At 38.8% G+C, this 18,821-nt stretch overlaps 2 protein-coding genes across 5 annotated transcripts; one reads left to right on the top strand and one right to left on the bottom strand.

Annotated features, from left to right (window-relative positions):
- Positions 1–365: 365 nt before the first annotated feature.
- HFE (homeostatic iron regulator) lies at positions 366–18,626 on the bottom strand. 4 transcript variants are annotated; one of them, XM_044000659.1, is made up of 8 exons: positions 18,367–18,626; positions 17,369–17,632; positions 14,668–14,946; positions 14,085–14,360; positions 13,821–13,928; positions 13,369–13,371; positions 12,051–12,083; positions 7,586–8,073 (listed from the first exon to the last, which is right to left on the bottom strand). In XM_044000659.1, exons 1-8 carry the CDS (start codon positions 18,539–18,541, stop codon positions 7,871–7,873), a joined length of 1,341 nt encoding a protein of 446 aa, XP_043856594.1. In that variant the 5' UTR covers positions 18,542–18,626; the 3' UTR covers positions 7,586–7,870. The 4 variants fall into 4 exon arrangements, with proteins under 4 accessions (XP_043856592.1, XP_043856594.1, XP_043856593.1 ...); XM_044000657.1 differs by lacking the exons at positions 7,586–8,073; positions 13,369–13,371 and adding an exon at positions 366–438 and having other exon boundaries at positions 13,816–13,928; XM_044000658.1 differs by lacking the exons at positions 7,586–8,073; positions 13,369–13,371 and adding an exon at positions 9,507–10,780 and having other exon boundaries at positions 13,816–13,928; positions 14,668–14,832.
- Positions 3,539–4,198, top strand: LOC122753316 (histone H1.4-like). Its single transcript, XM_044000675.1, has one exon. It carries the CDS (start codon positions 3,542–3,544, stop codon positions 4,196–4,198), a length of 657 nt encoding a protein of 218 aa, XP_043856610.1. The 5' UTR covers positions 3,539–3,541.
- Positions 18,627–18,821: the final 195 nt, after the last annotated feature.

Consider the following 18,821-nt stretch of genomic DNA (forward strand, 5'->3'; position numbering starts at 1 on the left):
ATATGATCATCTCAATAAATGCAGAAAAAACATTTGACAAAGTATCACACTCTTTTATGCTAAAGTCCTATAAATATAGGCATTTAAAATCTCCAGATGCTAAGCTGTAAAATTTTAACCAGGTAAAAACAAATTTCTATTGAATCAATCAATCAATCGATCATAGGCTTTAGACTAAATTTTTAAAAGGACTTAATCAAATGGGAAATGTGATCATCTTGTCTGGGGAAACTTGGTCATCTACTATTGATGATAATCATCAACAACATTGGGCAGTTCTTAAACTTTGTGATCTCAGACGCCTTTTATACTCTTAAAAATTCTTGAGGACCCTTCCATTCAGCAGGAAGTGGAGTGCTCCTGCAGGATTGTGTGTTCCTGGTGGAGGGGAGGTTGTTCTCCAAAGTGTCCTTCTGAAGGTAGGGTCACATCAGGGATCTAGGCAAAATATTGTTTTGGGGATTTGTTATCAGAGAAAGAAAACGAGCTGGCAGTAGACAAAATATTAGTTGGGCCACACAGCTGTATTAATCTTTGAAAAATATTATTGTCAGTATTTTTCTCTAAGGGGAAGACTGTTAGAATGACTTCACGACTACCAGGCCTGCTCTTATAAAAGGCATCATGCCTCAGAGATATGTAGTTGAAAAAAAGAAGAGTATTTTAACAGCCTTTTTTTTTTTTTTTGCAGGACAATGAGCGTTAAGTGACTTGTCCAAGTTCACATAGCTAGTAAGTGTCAAGTGTCTGAGGCCGGATTTGAACTCAGGTCCTCCTGAATCGAGGGCTGGAGCTTTATCTACTGTGCCACCCAATTGCCCCCTTAAATAGCTTTTTAATATAATTATGTATATTCTTTGATAGTATACCACAATTTGATTCTTTTATTTTTATTTTTTGGTGAGGCAATTGGGGTTAAGTGACTTGCCCAGGGTCACACAGCTAGTTAGTTTCAAGGGTCTGAGGTCAGATTTGAACTCAGGTCCTCCTGACTCCAGGGCCGGTGCTCTATTCACTGCGCCACCTAGCTGCCCCTGACAAGTGTAGATTCTTAAAAGTTAGTTATGGGACAGCTAGGTGGTGCAGGGGATAGAGCACCGGCTCTAGAATCAGTAGTACCTGAGTTCAAATCTGGCCTCAGACCCTTAATACTTACTAGCTGTGTGACCCTGGGCAAGTCACTTCACCCCAATTGCCTCACTTAAAAAGAAAAAGTTAGTTACAATGTGGGCTCTGAACCTGTATCAATGAAGTTTTCATACTTAAAATCCATTGATGAAATCCATCTTGCACTTTGAGCAGATCTTTTTGTTTTTTTAATGCTAGCTTGATTTTGTAACATCATGCATTGGTCATGTGGAGTATTGAGAAAAATACATGTCAAATATTCCAGTACTTGTAACTATAGTTTGCTTCTCAAGCATTCTTTCAAGTAAAAATTTTCCATGAAAAAAGCAAGTTCAGCTTGCAACTCACACAACTGCTTTTCCTCAAAACAACTACTGAGGAAATGCATTATAAATACTTTCCACTTCAACACATACAGAATGTTTAAAAGACCTGTACTCAAGGGCTGGGATTTAATAAAATGAATGCTTTTTATTGCTTCATTAAGTGCATTTTTTTTTTGAGGGGCAATGGGGGTTAAGTTACTTGCCTAGGGTCACACAGCTAGTAAGTGTCAAGTGTCTGAGGCTGGATTTGAACTCAGGTCCTCCTGAATCTGGGGCCAGTTCTTTATCCACTTTACCACTTAGCTGCCCCTCATTAAGTGCATTCTTAAACAAAACTGGCATTTTAAATTTTTTCCACATTTATTCACTCATTTATTCATCCATTCATTCATGTATTTATTTAGTTATTTATTCATTCATTCATTTGTTTGTTTTTTATTCACTTGTTGCTTTGAGTACTTGGTGGTGAAGAATATGATGAGAATATGATGCCATTTGCTGGATTCATGCTAGAAGCATCAACAGTTGTACCTTAGTGCTTTTTTTACTATATGCAAATATTAACACAGTTGTTATAGGATAAAATATGAGATTTTAAAAAGACATTCAATAGTGAGAATATTTCATCACACCTTGTGTGTTTCCAAGCATTCACATAAAAGAAGATATGCTGATGTGGGACAAATGAAAGTAAAACTGCAAGTCCTGTGGTATCCGTTGATTCTTCCATTTGTAAGGCACAAGTACAATTCTACATAGGAATTATTAACTCAGTCTTCATGTTTGCAGCTAAATCTTTTAATTCACAGGTTATGTAGCCATTTGAAGATTTCATTGTATAAATATGAAAATCAGTATATAGGAGAGTAGAAAATGCAAAAAAGTTTTAGTATTACAAAAGTAATTTTGACCTCACAATGCCCCCCAAAAGGTCTCCTGGACCCTGGACTTCACTTTGAGAATCACTGCCCTACGGTATAATTCATCTGGGCCAGGTCACTGAAAATCATCAAATAGTAGCTAGGTGTTTGCTTACTCTCACTTATCCAGGGTATTAACCCCCTATTATCCTTTTTTTGGGGGGGGCTCTATCTTTCCAGTTGAAAGCTCATCCCTCTGTGTTTGAGAAAACAGCAATTCTGAGCGGCTCTGCCTTCTCTTTGCTGTTCATTATCATCTCCCAAGGGTGTTAGGTAGCTCAGTAGATAGAACACTGGACTTGTAGTCAGAAAGACAATCTCCACAATTATCTCTCTACTTAATTTTTAAATAGGATGAACTGAGTGTTTTTTTGCTCCCAAATACACAAATCAACTAATTATGTTGATTTTGACTTTGTTAAGATCTCAGTTTAGGGTCTAAAGTCCTTCATAAGAAAAGGTCCCCTTACAGATTGAATGAAAAAAAGTAGTGTAATTGCAAGGAATACAACTTAAAAGATGAAATGATTTTTTGGGCTAAGTGAATTAATGCTTTAAAAAACCAAAAGATTCGTGGGAACTTAATGTTAATTACTAGGAACACTTAAAGTTTCCTCTAGGTCCAAGAGCTGCCCCCTAAGGAGTCTGTGTTACTTCCCTCATCTACAGAGAGAATTTTAGCAAAACTCTGAATGCAGATAATTTGTTTTTTAGATAAATCAGAGGCCAGGCACATGAAGAACCATTTCTAAAAGGTCACAACCCTTTTCCCTTTAACTATTCGTTTTAAATTTATAATGAAAAGAGCAACTTTGGTTTCTTGCCATTGAATTTTGCTCAAACTTGCAAGTATTTTTGAAAGCTTTGGGTATAATATTTTATATTTATTAACAACAGCAAAAATACGTAAAGCCTGAGAGGCCAGGGATGATTATCGACAAAAACTGGGCGATTTGGCGCAAGGAATATTTTGAGTTTCAGCTTTTTTTGATGTGTAACAAACACAATTTAGAAGCCAGAACAGAGACTACTGGGCCCACATGGCGGGCTAAGCAACGCACCAATCACAGCGCAGCCCCGCCCTATATATAGCCCTGGTGGAGGCCGTTCCTTTCTAGTTCGTGTACGTCTGGTTTCCAACCTTTGCTTTCGTCCACGTTGTCAGATATGTCTGAAACGGCACCTGCCGCTTCTGCTGAGCCCAGCGCTGCTCCAGCCACTGCGCCGGTTCCAGCTCCTGCAGAGAAAGCACCAGCGAAAAAGGCGAAGAAAGGAGGACGCCCTAAGGCAGTAGGTCCCCCTGTATCAGAGCTCATAACTAACGCAGTGGCCGCGTCCACTGAACGTAATGGGGTCTCCCTCGCGGCTCTCAAGAAGATCCTTGCTGCCAGCGGCTACGACGTGGAGAAGAACAACAGCCGCATCAAGTTAGGCCTTAAGAGCCTGGTGAGCAAAGGCACTTTGGTGCAGACCAAAGGCACGGGCGCTTCCGGTTCTTTTAGGCTTAACAAGAAAGTGTCTCCAGGCGAAACCAGAAGCAAGGCCAAAAAGTCGCCGAAGGTTAAGGCTAAGAAGCCTGCTGCTAAGAAGCCGAAGAAGTCTCCAGGGTCGGTAACTGTCAAGGGCGTGAAAACTCCAAAAAAAGCAAAGAAGCCAGCGGCGGTGGGAGCTAAGAAAACAGCCAAGAGTCCCAAGACCAACAAAGCCGCCAAGCCTAAGAAAGTGGTCAAGAGTCCAGCCAAGGCTAAGGCAATGAAGCCTAAGGCTAAGGTTGCCAAGTCAAAGGCTGTTAAACCCAAGAAGGTGTTGCCCAAGAAGAAGTAAGTTCGCCGTCAAATTCTTTCAAGAAACCCCCAAAGGCTCTTTTAAGAGCCACACTCAGAATCCTACGGAGAGCTGCTTAGCACTTGGGGAAAAACCCAAATTATCTTGGCCTACTTAGGATCTTGATGCTTAAAGCATGGTCTGGTTACCTTAGGTATAACCACAGTTTAGTATTACCTTGGCATCTGCTTAACGAGATGTTTTGTGGCATTTTATTTTGGAAATTTCAGCTTTTCACCACGGGTCAAAAAGGTGTTTTTGTTCGATAGTGTTAGGTACTGGTAATTACAAGCAAATTAACTAAGTGCTTAAGGTAGAAAGAATTTCAGATGTTTTAGCCTTGACTTGGGTCTGACAATCTTGAATTCCTATTAAAGCTACTTGTGACTAACGTCGGCAGCTAGTTTCAAGTTATCACTGCATTCTAATATGCAATTGAAGATTGCAGATTACTGGGGCAATTTGTAATACGGTTCCTCTAGGATTTAAAAACACAAAAGGAACTTGAAACTCTGAAGCCAAAGGATGATTACCTAAGATATCAGCACTAATGACAGCATTTTAAAAAATGTAATGTTTCTTTCTCGGAACACCGTCATTTGGATTTTTTCATTGTTCTTCCTTTTTAGAAATATTAGAAGCCGACTTTCTTTTACATTAGAAGAGCCCAGATTTTGGTGTGTTAACCTTCCTAGCTTACTAGGTCAAGAAGATTCAAATTAATGATGAAATTTCTGTGGGTGTTTAGGATGGCATCAACACATAGTAAAATCATAAAGCTGTAATTGGAAGAGTTAAGCCATTGCCTTGTAGTCCAAACATTTTCCAGGTTAAGAAAGTAACAAAAAAGATTCAAATGTTTATAAAGCATGTTCTATCAGTTAGGTACAGGGAAACAATGATGGAGTTGTATTCTGCTTTTTAGCCAGTGCCATTTTTTTGTTTAAAATTCCTGATTTTTTTGTCTTTATTTCTGTAAACTGCTTAGTTGTAGCCACATAGTTCTATTTGTGCAGGTGGATTCACATTTTATGTATTTGAAATGGATTTTTCTATCTGCTTAGTTTTATTTGCAATTTGCAGAAAGTATGATTTATGAGTTTATCTTGCTACTTGACTGGAAGATATTGTTTCGCTTTTTAGTTAGGTTGTAGAGATGTAGAATTTTCTAAATAAAATGTTATTGCAAAAAATGTTTCTGTTTTGCTCGTGTTCATTTTTTCCTGTATTATTGTTATAGGTAGCTATAAATAATAGTAACAATAGATATCCTTGTTTTATCCTTGATCTTATGGAAATGTCCTGTTAAGTTAAGGATGTATTCTCTTACAAAGAATTCCCTGAACCAATGAAATCACAAGTCTAGACTCCACATAAGTGCAGTAATAAAATTACTATCTTCAAATGTTTGTATGTATTTTATAAACTTCATTTGTTAATATAAATTTGGAAGTGAATGTGTATTTTAAAATGGGCTATTTTGTTTATAGTTTTCCTAATATTGAACCAACCCTACATTCTTGGTATAGATTCATTGGTTGTCATGTTGTATCATCTGTTATGCTGCATCATACTCTTGGATATTTATGCACCAGTATTTATTAGATATTGGTGCATGGGAGGGATTCTTAACCTGGAATACATTGTACTTTAATTTTTGTTCATAATGATATCAATGTGAGTGGTTTTCTTTGAAATCATATGTATTTTATGCCTTTACAAACATTGAGAAAGGAACCATAGGTTTCAGCATACTGCCAATGGGGTTCATGACAAAAAAAGTTTAAGAAACTAGTCTGGGGGCAGCTCAGCGGCGTAGTGGATAAAGCACCAGCCCTGGATTCAGGAGGACCTGAGTTCAAATCAGGTCTCAGACACTTGACACTTAACTAACTGTGTGACTCTGAGCAAGTCACTTAACCCTCATTGACCCGAAAAAAAAGAAAAAAACCTCTGGTCTGCAATTGTTTTCCCCTATGCTTTATCTCTCCTTTGTTTCAGTGTTATACCCCCATTTATTTCCTGAAATCTTCCTTTTACTATTTTTTGGAAATACTTTATGTAATGTTGGAATTTTTGGTATAATGTTTGATAAAATTCATTTATAAATCCAACTCATCCTGGGTAAGTAATTTTTCCTTTGGGAGTTTATGACTTGTTCAATTCTCTGTCTGTCTGTCTCACTCTAATTTGGATTATTTGTCTGTCTCATTTGGATTGTTTAGATTCTTTTTGCTTCTTTATTCTGGGCATTTTATATTTTTGTAAATATTCATTGTTATAATAATGTTTTATATGTCAAGTACATTTTTTCTGATTATATATATATATATATATATATATATATTTTAAACTGACTTCTGGTTTTGGTTATCCAAAGTAGTGGGATTTTTTTTTAATCTGATTTTCAGAATTTCTATTTTGTGTTTGGCTAGTTTGTGACATAATATATATTTTTTGGGGAGCAAGGCAATGGGGGTTAAGTGTCAAGTGTCTGAGGCCAGCTTTGAACTCAGGTCCTCCTGAATCCAGGGCCAGTGCTTTATCCACTGTGCCACCTAGCTGCCCTGTGACATATAATTTAAAAAAACATTGTCTTTTTTGATAAAAATGTTTAGGGATAAGACTTTCTCCATAAGGACGCTTGCTTTGACTGCTTCTAAAACAATTTATGTTGCTTCAATATTGTCATTTTATTTAATGAAATAATTGGCTTCCCTTTAAATTTGCTAGCTGGTGCAATGGATAGAATGCTAGACCTGGAATGAAGAAGTCCTCAGTTCAAATCCAGGATTACATTTACTAGTTGTATGAACCTGGGCAAGTCATTTAATCTTTGTCTGCCTCAGTTTCCTTAGCTATAAATTAGGGATAGTAATTGTACCTACCTTGTAAATATAAATGAGATACCTTGTAAGAGTTGCAAAATTTAAAGAGCTTTATAATTCCCAAGTATTATTAATTATTCATATACTCTTTTGATCATATATTTTTATTGTGATATACTTAGTAAACTGATATAGTTAGTATTTGTTTTTTCTAAATTTGTTCCTATTTTATGCCCTAGTGCGTAGTGAATTTTTGTAAAGATGCTTTGTATAGCTGAGTAGTATATATAGCCTATTTCTTAATCTTCAGAGATCTGTAATTTCTTTTTTTTTCTTTTTTGCAAGGCAATGAGGGTTAGGTGTCTTGCCCAGGGTCACACAGCTAGTTAAGTGTCAAGTGTCAAGTGTCTGAGGCTGGATTTGAACTCAGGTCCTCTTGAATCCAAGGCCAGTGCTTTATCCACTGTGCCACTTAGCTGCCCCCCCCCCCCCCAGAGATCTATAATTTCTAACCTTTCCACAATTCTATTCAGGTTCTTAACTACTAAAAATTTATACTCTAGCAAGATTCTTCTAGGCTTGAAAAGGGTGTATAATAAGGTTCTTAGCTGTTATCCACCTGATATTTATTTTTCCCTCTCAATAGGGAATACCTCTTTATCCTTGTATCCTAAGACTTCAGCAGTGGAGAAGAAGATGTCTCTTTCTTTTACCCCATGCTAGAGGGATAAAACCCCAACAAAACAACATTTAGTATCTACTGTGCACTATGCTAAGTGCTTTTACAAGTATCATCTCATTTGATCTTCCTAACAGCCTTGAACGGTAGATGGTATCATCATTCCTATTTTACACACGAAGAATATAAGTTACACAGCAAGTGTCTAGGGCCAGATTTGAATATAGATCTTTCAAATTTCAGCCCTAGCACTATATCCACTGTGCCCCTAGCTGTCTCAGTGGTATCTTGGAGTAGAACATGCCCAGTAGGAAACATCATGGCAAAGAGAGTAAGCCCCCAAAATACAGATGCAGAGTGAAGTTGAGCTGTGGAGAGGATCAGGTTCAGGGAATTTAGCAGGGTGATGTGTCTAGTATATAAGCTGCATTAAGGAAGAGAAATATATAGATAACATGGGAAAAGAACTGGGGCTCTTAGTAATTGAGTTGTGAGTTGCCTTGGACATACAGATTGTCTGTGTTTACCTATTCTCACTGCTGCTCTCCTTATAGGAGGGTGCACCTCAGGTTAATAGGGGAGATAATTTCTAGCTCTTACCAGGCTATTTAGGTAAAGGCCTTTGCTTTGTCCTAATTCTATCCCCTAGCTGATTGTTGAAAACAAATGTATCAGTGGAGGTTTGTAAGTTATAATGTTAAGAGTGTAATACCACAGAGCCCCCTGAATCTGGGGAAGTCATTCTCTGGAGAACCCTACCTATAAGTGAAATTTAAAGGGGGTAAGTACAAAGTTGGTACTATCAACAGACTATCTTCTAAAGACTTTCTTGTTTCCTTTGAAATGTAACTTTCTCAAAATTACAAATGTGCTTTTCAGAAGATTTTTGGGATTTAACTAGACAGGTAGGACTTTTATATTATACCTTAAACTCATTACAGGAAATGCATATTTGAATTGTGGTGGTGGTGGTAGGGAATGATGATAATATAGGGAACTTCAATGAACCTAAACCTCTACAGCTTCTATCCATGTTTCCCTTTGATTTTGGTCTAGGGTTTATGTTCTACTAACAGTAATCAAGAATAAAAAGAGGGGCAGCTAGATGGCGCAGTGGATAGAGTACTGGCCCTGGAGTCAGGAGTACCTGAGTTCAAATCTGGTCTCAGACACTTAACACTTACTAGCTGTGTGACCCTGGGCAAGTCACTTAACCCCAATTGCCTCACACACACACACACACACACAAAAGAATAAAAAGAAAAAGGGGTATGGGAGTGAGCAAGTTCATTTTCTAAGATTACATATCTGGGTTCATAACCTTTCTTCCTTTTTTCTGCTATTCCACTCTTTCTATTATATTGCATTGTATGCTACATATGATCAGAAGTGCACAATTCTTTATTGCAATTATAAGAAATTCCAGGGCTCAAATTACGTTTGAATCATATACACTTGAGATAAATCACAGCTTGGCACAAATTAAAACCTCTTTTAAAAGTTTATAGCCGGGGCAGCTAGATGGTGCAGTGGTTAAAGCACTGGCCCTGGAGTCAGGAGTACCTGAGTTCAAATCCGGTCTCAGACACTTGACACTTACTAGCTGTGTGACCCTGGGCAAGTCACTTAACCCCCATTGCCTGCAAAAAAACAAAGCAAAACAAAACAACAACAAGTTTACAGCCCTTTCTAGGTACTTCTCCCTGTATTCATATTCTTTTCTAGTCCTGCTTCTAGGCCATCAGGAGATAAACGGAATGGTAGAAACCCCTAGCATGAATGGAATCTAGAAAATCCAGAATTTAATAGTAAGAATTTGTAGGTTTCTCTATTTTATTTTTTTAGGTTTGTCTAATGATATGATGTTAAAGACCAGAGAACAATTCAAGTTACTAACATTTGAAAGTGCAAACAGTTAATTTTTTCCTAATTATATGTCCACTATACAACCTTCATATAAAAATTTTAGGCTTCCACATAAACTTAATCACAAAGAGGAAATGTCCATTGCAAATGACCAGTATGGGTTAACTGAACTTCAACAAACATTAAGTGGCTGCTGTGTGCAAGGCACTATACAAAGACAAAACCAAAATACAGTCTGCCCTCAAGGAGTTTACATTCTACTAGATGTATAGAAGATATATACACATAAATAAATGCAAAGCATATACAAAATCATCTCAAGAGGGAGAGAATATTATACAATTAGGCAAATCAGGAAAGGGTTTTATATATGAGGTGGCATCTGAACTGTGCTTTGTTTGATGTTAGGGACTTGTTTGATGCAGAAGGGATGAGGGAGTGCTTTCTAGATATGGGGGCACAACCTTTGTAAAAGCAAATATGATGCTATGTACATTTAGCTGTCCAATTTGCCCTCTTTTTTTTTTTTTTTTTGCGAGGCAATTGGGGTTTAGTGACTTGCCCAGGGTCACACAGCTAGTAAGTGTTAAGTGTCTGAGGCCGGATTTGAACTCAAGTCCTCCTGACTCCAGGGCCGGTGCTCTATCCACTGTGCCACCTAGCTGCCCCTCTTCCCCTCTTTTTAAAAATTTTGTTAGCTGGCCAATTTGACTGGAATAGAGAGTGCCTGAGGGAAAGAAATCTAAATGAATAGTAGAAATAACTGGGAGTCATTTATGAAGGTTGATTAATGAGCATTCTCTTTTGCCATTGAATAAATTCCCCAGGAACTTAATGTTTGTGACTGAACACTATAGCAACTCTTATCAAGGTTCAGAAACCCTGTGAAAAAGACTCTGTTAATCTCTTTATCATAATAACTTCAGTCTTCAGGTTTAACCTTAATCAGCATCCTAATTGTATCTTCAGATACCTACCATTGAGGGATAATATGAAGTCTAATATTGTTCAGAAGAGAGTCTGACACTCAGTCTAGAGCCTTTGATGTCCACAGGTAGTGTAGAAGGTGAAAAGATGGTGGTGATGGGTGCATAGCATGGATGTCACCTTCCAGGACTCTTTCCACTGGGAATATAGAAGGAAAACTGGCAACTGAGGATCAGCAGAATGTCTGACTCTTACTATTTCTCCTCTAGCTGGGTCAGTTTACTGAAAAGAAATGCAGCACGGAAAGAGAATTGAGACACCTCATATATTACTTTTACTATCATGATACCCTCCTCTTTCCTTCCTCCTACAATCACTCTAGGTCTACATAGCAGCTCGCTCTCTCTCTTTTTTTTTTTTTTTTTGAGGGGCAATGGGGTTAAGTGACTTGCCTAGGGTCATCATACAGCTAGTAAGTGTCAAGTGTCTGAGGCCGGATTTGAACTCAGGTACTCCTGAATCCAGGGCCGGTGCTTTATCCACTGCACCACCCAGCTGCCCCCCTAGCAGCTCTCTTAAATATGGTAGAGTGATGGTTTTGGAAAATTAATCTGGTGGCATGTGGGACGGTTTCTAGTGAGACTGGAATTAAGGAAGTTAGGAGATTACTGAAGTAATCTGGACACATGGTGATAAGAACCTGGTCTTGGCAGTGGGAATGGAGAGGAAAATTTTAAGCTTAGAGATATTAGAAAGAAAAAATAATAGGACTAGGTGACAAACTGGATAGTTGAGATAAAGGAGAGTGAGATGTCAAAGATGATTCCAGTTAGTGAGCCTGAATGACTGTAAAAATATTGGTGCCATGGAGAGAAAAAGGAGAGTCAGTAAGAGAAATGTTGGACATCTTGAATCTAAGGTCATATTGGAATAAGCATGGAGGCATTTCAGTGGTCAAGGATAAAGATATAAACCTGACATCATCATGGAGGTGATAATGCATAAGAGAAAATGAGCTACCTGAGGAAGTGAATTAGGAGACATGGGGAAAAGAACCTTGTTAGACTTGAAAAATTTATTTTGAATATTATCCTGGACCTTTCCTCTCAACAGTTCCTGCCCCAAACCATTGATAGGGTAGTTAGGTAGTATGGGGTAGATAGAGCAGAGGGTTTGGAGTTAGGAAGACCTGAGTTCAAATCTAGCCTAAGAAACTTACTAGTTGCATGAGCCTGGGCAAATTACTTAACTCCTGTTAGCCTCAGTTTTCCTCATCTGTAAAATGGTGATAATAATATGACATATTTCACAGAATTGTTGTGAGGATCAAATGAAAGTACCTGGCATATAGTAAGCACTATATAAATATTAACTGTTATTTGTTGTTGTTGTTATTATTATTATATAGTGGATATTCAGGTATCAATAAATACTTCCTGATTGATAATTTCCCTATCCCCTCAGTGGAATAAGTTCTGAGGTACATTCAGAAAAAAAAAAAGTGGTATGTGACATCTTTCCTTGTGTTCCTTTATATGTCTTATTCACTTACCTTTAGCTAGGATATAGTTCTTGATTAGTCCTCCTGTGAAGATAAGAAGTATTATGATGAGGGATAGGGAAATGAGATTTACAGTTAATACTTCCCTTAATTTTAACCTAATGTTCCTGTTTTGGATTATCCAGCCTCAAAGACCATCTCCACATTTCAATTCTGGTGGAAACATGTTTTCCTTCTCTTTCCTGGGCAAAGATGATGGAGGAGTGTGTGTCCCCATCCAGATTCAGCTTACCCTCCACAAGGGGGGACTATAGTAATATTAAGTTTTAGAGAATGTTTTAATTTTTGTTTTATTATATGTTTCATGTATAACAACTAAGATTCTGAATTCCCTTAGACATGCTTTTGAGAACTCTCATTGTTTGATTTGATTATTGACAAAGCTATTTTAAAATTGTATTAAATGGGGGCAGCTAGGTGGTGCAGTGGATAAAGCACTGGCCCTGGATTAAGGAGGACCTGAGTTCAAATCCAGCCTCACACATGTGACACTTACTAGCTGTGTGACCCTGGGCAAGTCACTTAACCCTCATTGCCCCCCCCCCCAAATGTATTAAGCTCAATTTTGTAGGAATGTTTCCTGGCTGATTACCAGTATCCACACACCAACCCCTGAAAAGACTTCCATTCCATGACTACACCCAGAGGACACCTCAAGAATCATCTGAGAAAAGACTTTCAGAGACTTTAAATGAACAGTTTTGTTTTGTTGTTTTTCTTTTTTTCCCCTTCTGTTATTATATACACCATCTGAAAAATGTACTCTCTGCAGAGGTCCTCCCTTTGCAGGCCAATGTCAAAGTGCCAGTTCATGAGGGACCGCCCCTCTGGACAAAACTTTCCTCTCTCCCTTTTATATATTGTTATTAACATATTGTTAGTTAGCATGTGGTATTATATTCTGTTATTTTTTACTGTTTCATCAAGGAAACACCCCGTTTCTTGAAGAAACAAAGTGGGGACTGTAACAATTGGAATGAGGTCCCCTGCTGGAGACTTACTGTAGGAAAGCTCCACCATGAGGAGAAGGCCTTTGAGGGCAAGGACATGTGGCTTTTCTTTAGCGTCAGGAAGTGACGTTTGCTTGTGGAAGGAAGAGGGGGCAAGGCTGGCTCTCTTGTTCTCTTTCGTCAGGACTCTGGTGGAGAGTGGAGTGAGAAATGTGCTCTCCCTTTATTAGATAGATGAATCTATGCCTTTCTCTCTTTCTTTACCAAATTCTTATTCTCCTTAATAAATGCTTAAAAGTCTAACTCTTGCTAAAGCTTATAATTTATTGGCAACCACTCATTAGATATTTTAGACAGACTAGCTAGAATTTTAGCCCCCTTACAAGGGACAAGTAAAGGAATAAGATGCTTAGGCCAAGGGGTAAGGAGCCCCTTGGACAGGAGTCGAGAGGTTAATTGAAAAGTATTTATTTTGTGCAAATTGTGTGCACTTTGTGCAAAGCATGTGCTAAGTGCTGGGGATAGAAAAAGAAAAACAAAGCAGTGATCCCTGTTTTTGAGGAGCTCACATTTTAGTAGAGTGGGACATATCGGAGGTTTTAGCTGCAAATTAGATGGAAAGTCCCCATGGTCCTTAGGGTATAGGAGCAAAGTTGATAGTAATGCATTTTATTTAATCCCATTTCCATTGATAAAACCACGCCCATTTCTGATGTTGAACCATTTAACAATACCAAATAACTCAGTATGTCCTAGAGGCTACTATAATCAGATAAGGAAAAATCACTTTCATTTTTCCTACTTACTTGACACACCTTCCTCTTCTTCCAGAAGATGACTCCTACAGTGGTAATGATAATGCTAACAATGATCCCAATGGTGATCCCAATAGCCAGGGTGACAGACAGTGGACAATACTCTGAAATGGATAGGGAGGTTAGGGGTCTATAATTCCACCAGCCCCCTCCCATCAAAACATAGTCCCCAGAATTCTTCTGGGTCCTACAACCCAGACAACCTCTTTTCCCCATATGAAAAAATCCCTTTTCTCTGCATTCCTCATTCTTGTCCATACCCCAGGTCATAATAAGGGGCTGGTCTAGTCCTGGGTGCTCTACTTGGCAGGCATATCTCTGTTCTTCTCCTGGGGGAACATCCACAGCTATCCAGATCTGGAAGGTTCCATCCCCACTGGGTTGGATGTCCCCAAGTTCAATTCCTTGGTTCAGTTGCTTCCCATCCCATAACCAGCTCAGTTTGATGTTCACTGGGGAGAAGTTGTGAGCTTGGCATCTCAGAGTGATAACACCTTCATGATTGATGTGTCTGGTCACTTTCACCAATGGGGGCACTGAAAGTGTAGGTAAAAAAAGGTAAGGAGCCTCTCTCAATTCATTTTCAGGGAGGTTGAAGCTTTCAGTTCACCTCATCCCAATGACTGGGATCATAGAGAAAGATAGATTGGCTTCAAACACACAAATATACTAACCTTAACAGCAGATCATACATGTATACATGCATACACATACATGTATACATGCATACACATACACATATACATACATATCTGAGAGACAGAGAGAGAAAAAACCAGAGATAGAAAGACACACACATACACACACACAGAGTACATGGGAGGAATTTTGTCAGCATCATACCTTTCTTATTCAGGATTTCACTTCCAGTTTCTAAGAATCTCTGTAGCTGCTCAGGGCAGTCCCTTTCTAGGTAGGCTCTATGTTGCTTTGCTCGGATCTTGATCATCTCCCATTCCTTCTTTGTGGCCTGGGCTTCAGGCTGAACTGCTGTCCAGTTCATTGTCTCTGGATGGAAGATGATATAGTCTTGACCATCATAACCATATTTCCAGAAACTTCTGGTTCTGTTTTCTTCCACCAGGAGCTCACAGCCAAGGATTATCTGTAGTATGTGAGACCCTGACAACCCCCAATCCCAGATTAGTTATCAAAGCTGAAGGGTTATAATGTTTCTCTAAACCTCAAAGACTTTATATCATATGTGTGATATATATTTATATATATATATATATACACACACATACATACATACATGCATACATACACACACACATACACACGTACACACATATCTTGAGGGATATCACGCCTAACAGGTTTGGTAAGGTCATGGTGCCAATGAAGTAAGGTTTATAGGTTTCATCTCTGGTTGAACATCACAAACAGATAACATATTCCAAGGATAGAAATTACACATTCACATTAGGTATCAATATTGCACAGGAATCCTCTAGCTTGGTGATGAGGAAAAGTGAGTATCAATATAACATAATCACTATTGTAAACCAATTCAAAACAAATGTCTTAATAATGGTGGGCTAAAAGAGTATTGTCTTCATTTAATATGGGAAATCTTATTGAGAGAGAGTGTAGAAGCAGGAAAGACTTTAGTTTGTGCTTTTCCCCCTTTTTCCCCCCTTTTCAGCATAAACAATCCAAAGCTTTCATTCTCAATTTCCTAACTCTCCTATGCAAAATTGAAGAGGAAGGCCCTGAGGTGGGAGAATGAGAAAACTTACAGCTGAACTCTAACTCCTATCCTGTTTTTTTTTTTTTGTTTTTTTTTGCTACATTCCTCTTAGGGCTAATAAAAAGCTTTATGTTGTTTCTCATGTTATTTCCTTATATTATTTTCAGAACTGTGCAAGTGTACATTCTCTGCATGCACCATTTTATAATTAATTATAAATTCTACCCTTTTTGGTTGCCTAGAAGATGGAGGTTTCAAAGACAATTGGACTTCAGGAATAAGACTCGTGGTTCAGTTACCAGCATATTCCTTAAAGGAAAGAGGAAAAGATAAAAACATTATACGCTCTTCTTGACATACTTAAGAGTATATAGAGTATAGTAGCAGCCTGGTAGGCCTGGGTCCAGTTAGGGATGCTCTGGCCCTGAGGGGGAAACTCTGACCATGGGGAAATACTGTTGATCAGCTTGCTGGGATCAGTTAGAAATTACTCTTTCCCTGGAAAAGCAAAGCAGTTAATTAACCAGGTAGTGGTTAGTCAAACAAATAATAAAGCAGGTATGGCAGGGACACCCAGAAAGCTGGGTGCCTTGAATTTACAGCATGGGCTTAGTTAGGAGCCAGTCATATTTACTATGTGATTAGGACCAGGTAATGACAATAATTTCAAGTTAGAAATGTGGAATTTTTATTATTTATAAATAATAGCTAACATCATCATTTTCAAACTGCTATAACTTTTCAGTCTTAAGTCTCTTCTCCCACCCCCTTTCTCACCTCTATAAAACTATCACCTTCTCCTTTGTTTGGGGAGTTGAAGTTTTAGACTTCTTCTCCCAGGCATACCTCTATGTGCTGACTGTACCTCCTGTACCTCCCTAGGAGTTGAAGTCTATTTATTTATTTATTTTTTAGAAGTTGAAGCTTAGACTTCTACTCCTGGCCATATCTCTGTATGCCAAATAATAAAAACTTTTACTTAAATTTTGATTGGATTGTGTGGGTAATTCTTTGAAAGAGGAATATTTTCAGAGTCAATCTAGTGGTAACATAGAGTAACTGATAACTTGGAAGACAAAGTTCTTCCATTAACTCATGTGATCCTAGACAAGTTATTTCAGCTTTCTGGTTCTGTTTCCTCAACTATATTCTCCACTCTATGTTCTTCAAGGCCCCTTCTGGTTCTAATATTCTATGATTCTGCCTCTCCATTGTCTACCCTTCCCTATTTGGGACAGCAATCTCTAGACCAGAGCTCAGGACCCCTTCCTTTCCCCTCCTTCCCTTCTGAGGGGTCCTATTTGGTATGTGAATTGAATGCAAACTCACCTAAATCACTATATCTAGCCAGCCCTAGACCATATTTCACCCCCATTCCAACCATTCACCTGGGTAGAGCAACCAATCTCTTTCTACCTTTTGCTTTGGGAACAGTAATTTAATGGATACTATCTTTGCTTTGGTAAAGGGAATGGCAGCTGACTACCCTATGGTTTAACTCACCATCTCTGTATCTCCCCAGAACAAAACTTCCTCCTCTGCTACCACTCCTATTTAAGCTATTTGGGGGGCAGGGGTTGTCTTAGATTTATATTTATATGCCTAGCACCTAGCATAGGGCCTGATGCATCACAGGACTTAATACTTATTCACTCATTCATTCTATATACAATAATGTGACTGTCAGAATAGAATGTGTGCTAATCACTATGACTACTCTGTTGATTGAGAGATGTAAACTGTACCTTTCCCTCTCCCCCTAGTCCCAGATCTACCTGCTCTAGTTCCAAATTGGTATTGAGAATACTGAAAGGAAAAGTTATGCCATTGAGAAGCACTTCAAATACTTACCCTGACCTTGGTTGTGATTGTCCATTATGGTCCAAAGATCGACAATGAACATGTGATCCCATCCCTTCAGGCTTTGTGTAAGTCTCATCCAAAACTTATCTATTTCTTCTTTCTGAAACCATGGGCCCCGGGGTTTTGCCTTTCTGCTTTCATGATCATAGTACACAAATAAGTGCTCATCCACATAGCCAAGGGCTACAAACGAAGGGAGTCCAGAGTCAGGATGTGATGCCCCCATGAAGAGAAATCGAAGAGAATGAGATCCTGGAGATAACAAAGACACTGAGTCAGGTACTTAGCCGAGGACTGAGAGTAATAGATCTGAATAGCACTTCGGATTTTCCCACCAGTGGGAAATCTGCATATAAATGTCATCTGTTGACAGGTGGAATCCACTGGGACAAAGGTTGAGGCCATGACCTCTTTCTGGAAGCCATAAATTCTAGTTTGAGGCTAAAGAAGATGGAACTAAGGAAAGAGGACAGTATACCCGGAGTCCCTGTTATAACTCTTCCAAAATATTGTGTACCTTGGACAAGTGCCTTAATCTCTCTCAGTCTCACTTCCCTCATTTGTAAAAAGAGAGTCTAGGAAAAGATTGCCTATAAAGTCCATTCTAACTCCAAATCAATGATCTTATGATTACGTAAAACCACATAGTTTTTTTTTTTAACCTTTTCAGGATCAAATAAGATATGTGAAAGCACTTTACAAATTTAATTTAAAATTATTGGTACTAAAATGATTTAGGGCAGTGCTAGGAGGACAGAGTTGAGAAGGAAACAGATGATAGCTACAGGTTCCAGGGTGAATAAGGAAAACCAAAAGAGGCAGGAAAGTTTAAAGGACAACATGACCTCTTTCTCCCAATTCGTATTCTATAGGGAAAAGAGGTGGTGGGTGAGGGTGGAGGCGGAGGCAGGACTGAACCACTTCTCTACTCCTGTCTTCTTCCCATTGACCCACCCCACCTGCTGAGTCACTACCCTTAGACTCACGAGATGGTCCCTCCTGCTGGAACACTACCCTTAGGAGAAGCAGCAGAAGAGACAGTTGAGGTAGTGTCCTCATTGCAACCCTGAGCCTGCCGGGTATTTCCAAGTCACAGGAATTCCCCTCTCTTTGCCTTTCCTGCTTCTTCTGGCCCCCAAATCCTAGTTTACTCAGCTTCATCTGAGAGGCCTAAGGTGTTTCATTCCTGGAGTGGGAGGACATTCTTTTTCAGAATGTTCCCCTTGCCATGTTTGGCTGCAATGGTTTGTACACTGAAGAGGATGAACTCTTTGTCCTGCCCCCAGTGGAAAACACAGGGGCTGGGTGATAGGCTATTGAACTTTGCCTGCCTTATCTTTGTGCCCTCTCTTGTACACATTTCTAAAGGCATTGACCAAAGCCTAGAACAAATACACACAACATGGATGAATGTGAGTAAATGAAGTACATGGTCAGCATT

This window comes from Dromiciops gliroides, chromosome 4 (genome assembly GCF_019393635.1).
Source record: "Dromiciops gliroides isolate mDroGli1 chromosome 4, mDroGli1.pri, whole genome shotgun sequence".
Classification (NCBI taxonomy): domain Eukaryota; kingdom Metazoa; phylum Chordata; class Mammalia; order Microbiotheria; family Microbiotheriidae; genus Dromiciops; species Dromiciops gliroides.

What these genes read in the sequence shown, in the direction of transcription:
- LOC122753316 (XM_044000675.1), top strand. Translation starts at nt 3,542, where the DNA reads ATGTCTGAAACGGCACCTGCCGCTTCTGCTGAGCCCAGCGCTGCTCCA.
- HFE (XM_044000659.1), bottom strand. Translation starts at nt 18,541, where the DNA reads ATGAAGCTGAGTAAACTAGGATTTGGGGGCCAGAAGAAGCAGGAAAGG. An exon ending in CAATCACAACCAAGGTCAGG is followed by an intron (nt 14,947 to 17,368) that starts GTAAGTATTTGA and finishes GGGGGTTGTCAG; the next exon opens with GGTCTCACATACTACAGATA. An exon ending in GCCCCTTATTATGACCTGGG is followed by an intron (nt 13,929 to 14,084) that starts GTATGGACAAGA and finishes TATCCATTTCAG; the next exon opens with AGTATTGTCCACTGTCTGTC.